This window comes from Vipera ursinii, assembly GCF_947247035.1.
Source record: "Vipera ursinii genome assembly, chromosome: 1".
NCBI classification, from domain to species: domain Eukaryota; kingdom Metazoa; phylum Chordata; class Lepidosauria; order Squamata; family Viperidae; genus Vipera; species Vipera ursinii.
Genome location: NC_139512.1, coordinates 357,545,119 through 357,557,542, shown reverse-complemented (window position 1 = coordinate 357,557,542; position 12,424 = coordinate 357,545,119). Strand labels below are relative to the sequence as shown.

Here is a 12,424-nt window from a genome sequence, read left to right as displayed (position 1 = left end):
AAAATGTAAAATCAAATGAAATCAAGTGGAATAAAGTCAAACCATAAAATAAAATATAAAATCAAAATTTTTTTTATAAAATCAAATAACAAAATAAAAGAAAATAGAAAAAAGTAAAATCAAATAAGATCAATAAAATCATAAAAAATCAATAAAATCAAATAAAAGAAAATAGAAAAAAGTAAAATCAAATAAAATCAATAAAATCATAAAATCAGTAAAATAAAATCAATAATAAAATACAATAAAATCAAATGTAAAATAAGATATATAAAATAAAAAAATCAAATAAAATCAATACAATAAAATATAATAAAATAAAAAAAGCAAATAAGATCAATAAAATCATAAAAAATCAAATAAAATCAGTAAAATAAAATCAATAATAAAATACAATAAAATCAAATGTAAAATAAGATATATAAAATAAAAAAAGCAAATAAAATCAATACAATAAAATACAATAAAATTAAAAAAATCAAATAAGGTCAATAAAATCATAAAAAATCAAAATCAATAAAATAAAATCAGTCATAAAATACAATAAAATCAAATGTAAAATAAGATATATAAAATAAAATAATAAGATAAAATCAATAAAATAATAAAAAATACAATACAATAAAATAATAAAAAATAAATACAATAAAATAATAATAAAATAAAATAAACCACCAACAGCTCTTAAAAAAACAATCCACAGGCAGCAGATAACCTCCACCCCTTGAACAGGCCTTCCTGAAGGCCAGCAGTGAAATGGTCAGCCCACTTTCCTGAGGCAGGGAGTTCCAAAGTCACAAGAAATCCTTTTCTGCTCTCTTAACCCAGAGCTTCTACATACACGGAAGCTGACAATGGTCTCATTCCCTACAAACATTCCTTCGGCAGATTTCGCACCCCTGCCCATAGCGCAAGCTTTGCCCACCCCCAGAAAGCCTGATTGCATCCCAGTTTCTTTTGTTAAGAGGCCACAGAAGCGTCAAGATGAGCCCCAGGCCGGATGCCCCTTCAAGGAGGGTCCGTGCAACATTAGGAACGCGGTTACTCTTTGCTTATCCCACTCGCTACGATCCTGGGATCACTTGGTAGCCTCCGCTCCAATCCCCCTGATCCTGCTTAGCTTATCCGGAGTTAGCAGGGTGAGGCCATCCGCATCACATGCAGATAAAAATAGAAATATATCAGCAGCTGTTTTGATTTTTTCCCCCCACCTTTTCTTCACACCTGGAGTTGCGAAACAGACTGGACCCCTTGCCTGTACCTCCGAGTCTCTTCTGCCCCAATTAAAAAAAAATTACTTAATCTTTTTAAAATATTTGAGCATGGCCCTCCTGCTCATTTGCCTGAAAGAGAGCTGCTGGAGACTTGAACTCCGGTCTCAGAGGGTGGGGCCAGCCCTCAGACATCGCCAACCTGCTGCCCCTCAGACCCATCAGGAATTCGGGAGTTGGACACCCAGCACATCAGAACATGGGAACTAACTGTGGTTTGAAGAAGACACTTCAGACCGTGACCAAATTTATGCTGGGGAATTCTGGGAGATGACGTCCACCCATCTTAAAGGAAGCTGATTGGGGGATTCTGGGAGTTGAAGTCCTCCCCTCTTAAAGCCTGCTGGCTAGGGAATTCTGGGAGATGAAGAACACCCCTCTTAAAGCCTGCTGGCTGGGGGATTATGGGAGTTGAAGTCCACCCCTCTTAAAGCATGCTGGCTGGGGGATTATGGGAGTTGAAGTCCACCCCTCTTAAAGCATGCTGGCTGGGGGATTATGGGAGTTGAAGTCCTCCCCTCTTAAAGCAGGCTGGCTGGGGGATTATGGGAGTTGAAGTCCACCCCTCTTAAAGCAGGCTGGCTGGGGGATTATGGGAGTTGAAGTCCTCCCCTCTTAAAGCAGGCTGGCTGGGGGATTATGGGAGTTGAAGTCCACCCCTCTTAAAGCAGGCTGGCTGGGGGATTATGGGAGTTAAAGTCCTCCCCTCTTAAAGCAGGCTGCCTAGGGGATTATGGGAGTTGAAGTCCACCCCTTTTAAAGCAGGCTGGCTGGGGGATTCTGGGAGTTGAAGTCCACCCCTCTTAAAGCAGGCTGGCTGGGGGATTCTGGGAATGGAAATCCATTTTATAATTGCTTCTTTTTTAAAAAAAATGTTTTAACTGTTCTAACTTATAAATCTGAAGTGCTTTTAATTCTGCGTGTGACCAGCCATACGCTAAATAAATAAATAAATTGGGAATTCTGGGAATTGACATCTATCGCTCTTAAAGCATGCCGGCTGGGGAATTGTGGGTGTTGAAGTCCTCCTGTCTTAAAGCACAGTGGCTGAGGAATTCTGGGACTGGAAGTCCAGCCACGTTAAGATTGCCATGGTTGAGAACCCCACCCCACCCTTGTGAGACAGCTGTGTCCTTAGAAAAGTTCAATTCTCACATGTCCCATCCTTTTAAGTGCCTCCGTCAACAGTTGTGCTGGTGGCACAACAAAATCGGAGTGGGGCTGGGGTAGCTTTGAACATGTGTGCCCCCCACCCCCAGGGTGCTGTTTCCAGCAAAGACACTTTTCCATTCCAGCCAAAGTGTTGGCTCTTGGCACAAAGGAAGAGGGGAAAGTGCGCCAGTGTGTTTGTGTCTCTCTCTTTCTGTGTGTGTGTGTGTGTGTGTGTGTGTGTGTGTGTAGCTGCCCATCCCATCCTCCTCTTGGCCTATGGCACGGAAGGCTCTATTCTTAGGTGCTGACTCCCCGCTGCTATAATTAGCCCCAAATGCTGCCTCATGGCCCCGGAAAAGATGCCAGCTTCCCGCCAGGGCCTGCAGTCCGAAGCCCACCCCTTGGCCAGCCGCCCCCACGGAGGGGAAATGGTTCCTCTCTCCTTTGGTGCCAACGGAGAAGGGGGCAGAGGATGGGACGCCTTGGACCCACCACACTGGACACTGAGGACAATTAACCAGTGGAACAGAAGTTGCCACCAGAAATCGTGAGTGCTCCGTCCTTGGAGGATTTTAAGAAGAGGCTGGACAGTCACTTCTCTGAGATGGTATAGGTTCTCTTGGGTGAGCAGGGGGCTGGACTAGAAGACCTCCAAGGTCCCTTCCAGCTCTATTCTATTCTATTCCATTCCATTCCATTCCATTCCATTCCTTATTCTATTCTATTCTATTCTATTCTATTCTATTCTATTCTATTCTATTCTATTCTATTCTATTCTATTCTATTCTATTCTATTCTATTCATTTCTAATTCTATTCTATTCTATTCTATTCTATTCTATTCTATTCTACTGTACTCTATTCTATTTTCTATTCTATTCTATTCTATTTTATTCTGTTCTGTTCTACTCTATATTTCTCTTTCTCTTTCTCTTTCTCTTTCTATTCCTTATTCTATTCTATTCTATTCTATTCTATTCTATTCTATTCTATTCTATTCTATTCTATTCTCTATTCTATTCTATACTCTATTCTATTCTATTCTCTATTCTATTCTATGCTATTTTCTATTCTATGCTATTTTCTATTCTATGCTATTCTATTCTATTCTCTATTCTATTCTATGCTATTTTCTATTCTATGCTATTTTCTATTCTATTCTATTCTATTCTATTCTATTCTATTCTCTATTCTATTCTATGCTATTTTCTATTCTATGCTATTTTCTATTATATGCTATTCTCTATTCTATTCTGTTCTGTTCTGTTCTGTTCTGTTCTGTTCTGTTCTATTCTATTCTTTGTTCCTCTATTCTATTCTATTCTATTCTATTCTATTCTATTCTATTCTATTCTATTCTATTCTATTCTATTCTATTCTATTCTATTCTATGTTTATTCTATTCTATATTCTATTCTATTCTATATTCTATTCTATTCTATTCTATTCTATTCTTCTATTCTATGTTTATTCTATTCTATATTCTATTCTATATTCTATTCTATTCTATTCTATTCTATTCTATTCTATTCTATTCTATTCTACTCTATTCTATTCTATGTTTATTCTATTCTATATTCTATTCTATTCTATTCTATTCTATTCTATTCTATTCTATTCTATTCTATTCTATTCTATTCTATTCTATTCTATTCTATTCTATTCTATATTCCTATTCTATTCTATTCCATTGCAAATTCTATTCTATTCTATTCTACCCCCTTTCAGGGCTGACTAACTGCTTCTGATGTTCTGCAGTGCTAGGACGGTGCCCGGCTGCCCCTGCAGAGCTTGGACAAATTCCCAGGACTCTCATTCAGCTGGGAAACGTTTGGCTGGCTCAGCAATTTCGGGATTCTCCCAGCTCTGGGTTGGGGTGGGGCTGCAGGGAGGGAAGGAAAAACTGCTGTTGGATTTTTTTCCCTCTGGAAAATGTCTGCAAGTGCAAAGTCTTGGTTTCCCCAGCCGAGGAAGAGGCTGGCGCACTGCAGGGACTGGATTGGAAAGAGGCAAAGAGGGGGACATCGGGGTCCCTTTTGGGCAACAAAGGATGCCGGGCCACCCTCTGGCATCCAATCTTAAAGCAGGCTAGCTGGGGGATTCTGGGACTGGAAGCCCGCCCCTCTTAAAGCATGCAGGCTGGGGGATTCTGGGAGAGGAAGCCCACCCCTCTTAAAGCAGGCTGGCTGGGGGATTCTGGGAGTGGAAGCCCACCCCTCCTAAAGCAGGCTGGCTGGGGGATTCTGGGAGTTGAAGTCCTCCCCTCTTAAAGCAGGCTGGCTGGGGATTCTGGGAGTTGAAGTCCACCCCTCTTAAAGCAGGCTGGCTGGGGGATTATGGGAGTTGAAGTCCACCCCTCTTAAAGCATGCTGGCTGGGGGATTCTGGGAATGGAAGTCCACCCCTCTTAAAGCATGCTGGGTGGGGGATTATGGGAGTTGAAGTCCACCCCTCTTAAAGCAGGCTGGCTGGGGGATTCTGGGAGTTGAAGTCCTCCCCTCTTAAAGCAGGCTGGCTGGGGATTCTGGGAGTTGAAGTCCACCCCTCTTAAAGCAGGCTGGCTGGGGGATTCTGGGAGTTGTCCACCCCTCTTAAAGCATGCTGGCTGGGGGATTCTGGGAATGGAAGTCCACCCCTCTTAAAGCATGCTGGCTGGGGGATTATGGGAGTTGAAGTCCACCCCTCTTAAAGCATGCTGGGTGGGGGATTCTGGGAATGGAAGTCCACCCCTCTTAAAGCAGGCTGGCTGGGGGATTCTGGGAGTTGAAGTCCACCCTTCTTAAAGCAGGCTGGCTGGGGGATTATGGGAGTTGAAGTCCACCCCTCTTAAAGCAGGCTGGCTGGGGGATTCTGGGAGCGGAAGTCCTCCCATCCTAAACCTCCAAGGTGGGGAAACAGCAGCTTCAAGACAGACCCGCAAAGTTCAAGGAACTTGGCTTCTTCTTCAGCCAAGTGGCTCTTTGTGTCTCTGGCCTCATTTCTTTGCTTGCTGCATCTTCCTCCTCCTCCTCCTCCTCCTCATGAATAAGGCACCCAAGGCAGAAAAAAGCTCCCCATCAAACGCAAAAGTGCTTTTTCAAGAGGCCGGAGGCTTGAATCTCCCTAGCCTTCCAATCAAACATGTGAAATTAAATCCCCCCCCCAACTCACAACTGACCCCATAAGAAAAACCAGTCCTGGAGGGAGGTTAAACCTTTTCTTTTCATCAGCTTCCCAAAATGCTCCCCACCCACCCAACCCAGAGGGTCTCCCCAGAGTGCTTTCTAAATCAGCCAACTGCTGCACCCCGTGTGGTCAAAAAAGTCAAGATGGTGACCGCAAAATGCTCACATTTGCCAAAGTGTCTTCACTGCCTCCAATTCTAACCCCTGTTTCGTCAAAAGACCCTAAACCAGAGATAGGCAACCTTGGCTCTTTTATGACTGGTGGACGTCAACTCCCAGAATTCCTGAGCCAACATGAAGGAACTATGGCCCCTTCATGACTTGTGGAGTTCAACTCCCAGAATTCCTCAGCCAACATGAAGGAACTATGGCCCCCTCATGACTTGTGGACTTCCATTCCCAGAATTCCTGAGCCAGCATGGGGGAACTATGGCCCCCTCATGACTTGTGGACTTCAACTCCCAGAATTCCTCAGGCAACATGAAGGAACTATGGCCCCTTCATGACTGGTGGACTTCAACTCCCAGAATTCCTCAGCCAACATGAAGGAACTATGGCCCCTTCATAACTTGTGGACTTCAATTCCCAGAATTCCTGAGCCAGCATGAGAGAACCATGGGCCCTTTAAGGCTTATGGACTTCAACTCCCAGAATTCCTGAACCAGCATGGGGGAACTATGGCCCCTTCATGACTTCTGAACTTCAACTCCCAGAATTCCTGAACCAGCATGGGGGAACTATGGCCCCTTTATGGCTTATGGACTTCAACTCCCAGAATTCCTGAGCCAGAATGGGGGAACTATGGCTTCCTTCATGACTGGTGGACTTCAACTCCCAGAATTCTTGAGCCAGCATGGGGGAACTATGGCCCCCTCATGACTTGTGGACTTCAACTCCCAGAATTCCTGAGCGAGCATGGGGGAAACCATGGCCCCTTTATGGCTTATGGACTTCAACTCCCAGAATTCCTGAACCAGCATGGGGAAACTATGGCCCCTTCATCGCTTGTGGACTTCAACTCCCAGAATTCCTGAGCCAGCATGGCTCAGCTTGGAAACTTCTCCCTTTCTCCTCAGCATGGCTGGCTCAGGAATTCTGGGAGTTGAAGTTCACAAGTCATAAAAGAGCCAAGGTTGCCTACCCCTGCCGTAAACACAGGTAGTCCCCAACATACAATCGTTCACTTAAGAACGGTGTGAATTAACGATAAGCCCGGTGGTCACCCGATCGCAATTTGTGAGGGTTTTTTTGCCTCGTTTTGGGCAAAACGCGGCCAGAAAATGCCATTGGTCAAGCTGGATTCGCATTCACAACCAGGTCAACTCAACCTTCGACCTCATGACTTGACTTACTGACCTCATTGACCTGTGGGAAAAATTAGTTATAAAGTTGATCGTCTGGTCACGCCAGGACTCAAGACGATGATGACTAAAAATTAGAAATTGTGGTCGTACGTCGAGGATGGAAACTAACCAAAGAGAGAAGCAACCTGGAACTAAGGAGAAACTTCCTGACAGTCAGAACAATTAACCAGTGGAACAACCTGCCTCCAGAAGTGGTGAATGCTCCAACACTGGAGGTTTTCAAGAAGAGACTGGACAGCCATTTGCCTGAAATGGTCTAGGGTTTCCCGCCTGAGCAGGGGGTTGGACTAGATGACCTCCAAGATCCCTTCCAACTTTATTATTGTTATTAACAACCTGCCTCCAGAAGCAGTGAATGCTCCAACACTGGAAGTTTTTAAGAAGAGACTGGACAGCCATTTGTCTGAAATAGTCTAGGGTTTCCCGCCTGAGCAGTGGACTGACCTCCAAGGACCCTTACAACAACAACAACAACAACAACTACAACAACATCATCGTCATCCTCATTACACCCAGAATGCAAAACGTCTGAAGGGTTGTGACATCCCTGGCACCGTCACTTACCATGATGGTTGTGTCTTCGGATGCGCTGGCAATGACGTTGTCGTTGTGGGGGCACCAGTCGATGTCCAGCACGGGGGCCGTGTGTCCAGTCACCAGGGGAACGTTCTTGTCCACGCGGCCCGTCTGCAAACATACATGGAGAACAGGGGATTTTATTTTATTTATTTAATTTACGTGCCGCTTTCCAAAGGAAGATTCTGGTCCTTGCACCCAGGAAACATAGGCATGAACTTAGTTTGGCCTAGTGGTCAAGGCACCAGGCTAGAAAGCAGGAGATGGAGAGTTCTAGTCCTGCCTTAGGCCAACTGGGGTAACTTTGGGCCAACCACCAGGCGATTGTGAGTTCTAGTCCTACATTAGGCCAGAAAGCCGGGTGGGTAACTTTGGGCCGATGACCAGGCGACGGTGAGTTCTAGTCCCTCCTTAGGCAGGAAAGCCAGCTGAGTGACTTTGTGCTAGTCCCTCTCTCTCAGCCCGGCCCACCTCACAAGGTTGTGGTTGTGGGGGAAAAAAAGGAGTAGGAAGGTGTGCGTCTGCCACCGGGGTCTATTAGGAGCCTCCTGACTTTGTGGTCCAGACAAGGTGCGTTACACAACTCGTCCTTTTCACCAAGGACAAGGAAAAGAGAGAGCGATTACTTCTCATGATCTGAACGTTACGGCTCTGTAAACGCAGCCCGAAATCATCGGGGGGACAATTTTGGCAGCCTCGTCACGCTCCGGCAAACTGCACTTCCCACGCTCCAACTCCCAGGTGCGCCTGGCAGGACAAGAACATCCTGATCCCCTCCTGGGCATCGGAGCGCGGGATCCGCTTGGAAGGGGGGAGCGTTTCTGTAAGGACGGGTGACTTTGAGAGCGCCGGTTGCAGGCCCCTTCTCTCTCCCCCCCCCCCCGTTGCTTTTCGTTTCGTTCCTCTTCTGCTGAGTGACTGCCGCCCCCCCCACCCCCCCAGAGGCTTCAATTGGTGCTGGTCTCCAGGGGGAGGAGGAAGAGGAAGAGGAGGAAGGGAAGGGAGACTGGACAGCCATTTGCCTGAAATGGTATCAGGTTTCCTGCCTGAGCGGGGGGTTGGACTTGATGACCTCCAAGGTCCCTTCCAACTTATTATTATTATTGTTGTTGTTATTGTAAGGGGAAGGAGCAGAGGAAAAGAAAGGGAAGGGAAGGAAGATAAAAAGAGAAAGGGAAGGGAAGGGAAAGAAAAAAGGGAAGGGAAAAGGGAGGAAGGGAAGAGAAAGGAAAGAAAGGGAAGGAAGAAAGGAAAGAGGGAGGGAGGGAAGGGAAAGGAAGGGAAGGGGGAGGGAGGGAGAGAGGGAGGAAGAGAAATGGAGGAGGTGGGGAAGGAGAAGAAGAAAGAAAAGGAGAAGGAGGAAGAGAAGTGATGGGGAGGAGGACTTTGGGGGTCCTTGGTGCCCTCTGAGCTGGGTGGTTTCCTTGCAGACGTTTCATGACCCAGCTAGGGAACGTCATCCGTGCTAGGAGGGAGGAGGAGGAGGAAGAGGAGGAGGAAGAACAGGAGGAGGACTGTGGGGTCCTTGGTCCTCTCTGAGCTTGGCTGTTTTTTTTTGCAGACATTTCATGACCCAACTGGGTAACATCATCAGTCCTAGGAGGGGTCCCTGGTGCCCTCTGAGCTGGGTGGTTTTCTTGCAGACGTTTCATGACCCAACTAGGGAACAGTGCTAAAAGGGAGTGGAAGGAGTAGGAGGAGGACGAGGGGGAGATGAGGAGGAGGAAGAGGAGGAGGAGGAAGAGGAGGGGGGAGGGGGGAGGAGGAGGAAGAAGGGCAGGTGGAGGACAGCTGTGGGCTCCTTGGTGCTCTCTGAGCTGGGTGGTTTGCTTGCAGACGTTTCATGACCCAGCTAGGGAACGTCACCAGTGCTAGAAGAGAGGAGGAGGAGGAGGAGGAGGACTGTGGGGTCCTTGGTGCTCTCTGAGCTGGGTGGTTTGCTTGCAGACGTTTCATGGCCCAACTAGGGAACATCATCAGTGCGAGAAGGGAGTGGGGTTTGTGGGAGGAGGAGGAGGAGAAAGGGAGGAGGAGGAGGAGGTGGACAGTGGGGTCCTTGGTGCTCTCTGAGCTGGGTGGTTTGCTTGCAGACGTTTCATGACCCAGCTAGGGAACGTCATCAGTATTGGGGAAGAGGTGGGGAGGACTGTGGGATCCTCTCAGCTTGGTGACCTTTTGCAGATATTTCATCACCCAGCAAGGGAGCATCATCAGTGATGGGAGGAAGAGGAGGAGGAGGAGGGACTGTGGGGTCCTACGTGCTTCTCTGAGCTGGGTGGTTTTCTTGCAGACGTTTCATGACCCAACTAGGGAACAATATCAGTGCTGGGAGGAGGAGGAGGAGGAGGAGAAAGTGAAAGTGAAAAGGAAGAAGGAAAATGAAGGAAAGAAGGGAGGAGGAGGAGGAGGAGGAGGAGGAGGAGGAGGAGGAGGAGGAGGAGGAGGAGGAGGAGGACTGTGGGGTCCTTGGTGCTCTCATGACCCAACTAGGGAACATCATTAGTGCTAGAAGGGGAGGGGTGGTTTGTGGGGGAGAGAAGGAGGAGGAGGAGGAAGAGGAGGAGGAGGAGGAGGAGGAGGAGGAGGAGGAGGGAGGATCAAGAAGACTTAAAAGTAGGGAGGCCACGAAGCTTGAGAGATTGTCGGCAGGACAAATGCAGCCATCTACTGTGGCAAGAGTTCTCCTCCAGGCGCCCTGACCTTGAGCGGGCTGCCTCGCCTGTCGCCACCCCCCCCTCCCTGGAAATCTGAGCTGTGGAAAAAATGCCCCCCCACCCCCGGTTCAGCCTCCTCCCTTCGTTTTAATTGTTCCCAAAGCGAGTCACTTATTATTGTGACACTCAGCCGGCCAACTGCTCCAGTCCATCTCACCCGGGCTGGCCTGGCCGGTCCAGGGCAGGAAGGGTGGGTGGTGGGGGGAAAGAGAGAAGGGGGGGGCACTTAGAGGGCAGCTGCCTGAGGCGGGAAGAGGAAAGGGGGACAGTGGCCAGGGCGGAAAAAATTCACAAGCACCGAAAGCCAGGCTGAAGCGCAGGGGGAAAAGACTTTGGGGAGAAAGAAAAAAAAAGTTCAGAGAAGAGCAACGGAGAGGATCCAAGGCCTGGAGACTAAAGCGTACGAAGAAAGGCTGCGGGATTTGGGTTTGGCCGGTCTGAAAGAAAAGAAGAAATAAGAGAGACAGGATAGCGGGATCCCGGTATTTGGGGGAGGGGGGCTGCCAGAAAGAAGAGGGGGTCACGTTATTCTCCAAAGCACCAGAGGGAAGGAGGAGAAATAATGGAGGGAAACTAATCCAGGAGAGAAGCAAGCTGGAATTAAGGAGAAATTTCCTAACTGTGAGGACAATTAACCAGTGGAACAGCTGGCCACCAGAGGTTGTGGGTGCTCCATCGCTGGAGGCTTTTAAGGAGAGGCTGGACAGTCACTTGCCTGAAAAGGTATAGGGTCTCCTGCTTGAGCAGAGGGCTGGACTAGAAGACCTCCCGGGTCCCTTCCAGCTGTATTCCATTCTATCTAAGGACTAGGCGGGAACATGATAGCAATCTTCCAATATTTGAGGGGCTGCCCCAAAGAAAAGGGGGTCAAATTATCCTCCAAAGCACCTGAAGGCAGGACGAGAAGCAACGGATGGAAACTAATCCAGGCGAGAAGCAACCTGGAATTAAGGAGAAATTTCCTGACAATAAGAACAATTAACCAGTGGAACAGCTTGCCACTAGAAGCGGTGAATGCTCCAATGCTGGAAGTTTTTAAGAAGAGACTGGACAGTCATTTGTCTGAAATGGTATAGGGTTTCTTGCCTGAGCAGGGGTTGGACTAGATGACCTCCAAGGTCCCTTCCAACTTTATATTATTATTATTATTATTATTATTATTATTATTATTATTATTATTATTATTATTATTATTATTATTATTATTAACAACAACCTGCCTCCAGAAGCTGTGAATGCTCCAACACTGGAAGTTTTTAAGAAGAGACGGGACAGCCCTTTGTCTGAAATGGTATAGGGTTTCTTGCCTGAGCAGGGGTTGGACTAGATGACCTCCAAGTTCCCTTCCAGCTCTATTCTGACTGATTGGCTCTCTAGCTTGAACCTTTGGGGTTCAAGATATTTTGCAAAACACCATTTTTTTGCCCCTGGAGGTTCCTCCAAGGCACCTGAAAATTGTCCTCCGAGGGCAGGAGGTGTGGGCAGCCACAGCCCAACGGGGCGTGTCCATCTTCCATTTGGGCAATGAGACGCCAGCAATTCGTCACGCATCCCCAACTCGGTGCCCTGCCTCGGCTGTCCGGAGGGATATTGTGCGCATCGTGGTGTCATGCCAGAAATGATGTCAAACGGGTGGTTTAACAAAGCGAGGAAACAGCATGGCGTCCTTCAGAGCTTTTGACATTGTCAGCTCTTGTGGTCCTCTGCTCGGCTGGCTGTTTTTGATTAAATGTGCCGGCCGTGTAATACTTTGCCTGGTGGGGGTCCTTGGTGCCCTCTGAGCTGGGTGGGTTTCTTGCGGGCATTTCATGACCCAACTAGGGAACATTGTCAGTGCTAGAAGGGAGGGGGAGGAGGAGGAGGAGGAGGAGAATTGTGGGGTCCCTGGTGCCCTCTGAGCTGGGTGGTTTTCTTGCAGACGTTTCATGACCCAACTAGAGAATGTCATCAGTGCTAGGAGTGGGGAGGAGGAGGAGGAGGAGGAGGAGGAAGAAGAAGAAGAAGAAGAAGAAGAAGAAGAAGAAGAAGAAGAAGAAGAAGAAGAAGAAGAAGAAGAAGAAGAGGAGGAGGAGGAGGAGGAGGAGGAGGAGGAGGAGGAGGAGGAGGAGGAGGAGGAGGAGGAGGAGGAGGAGGAATGTGGGGTCCTTGGTGCTCTCTGAGCTGGGTGCGTTTCTTGCGGGCGTTT

General features: G+C 47.6%; 1 protein-coding gene and 1 long non-coding RNA gene across 4 annotated transcripts in view; both read right to left on the bottom strand.

Moving 5' to 3' along the window:
• Positions 1–12,424, bottom strand: part of LOC310632899 — a 339,863-nt gene that overhangs the window by 62,610 nt on the left and 264,829 nt on the right. The gene's annotated exons all lie outside the window — the stretch shown is intronic.
• CORO6 (coronin 6) overlaps positions 1–12,424 on the bottom strand; it is a 43,157-nt gene that overhangs the window by 21,103 nt on the left and 9,630 nt on the right. For all 3 annotated transcript variants that reach the window (XM_083379802.1, XM_083379803.1, XM_083379801.1), the window contains exon 3: positions 7,514–7,636. In XM_083379802.1, coding sequence (XP_083235928.1) covers positions 7,514–7,636 — 123 coding nt within the window. The remainder of the gene's footprint in view (positions 1–7,513; positions 7,637–12,424) is intronic.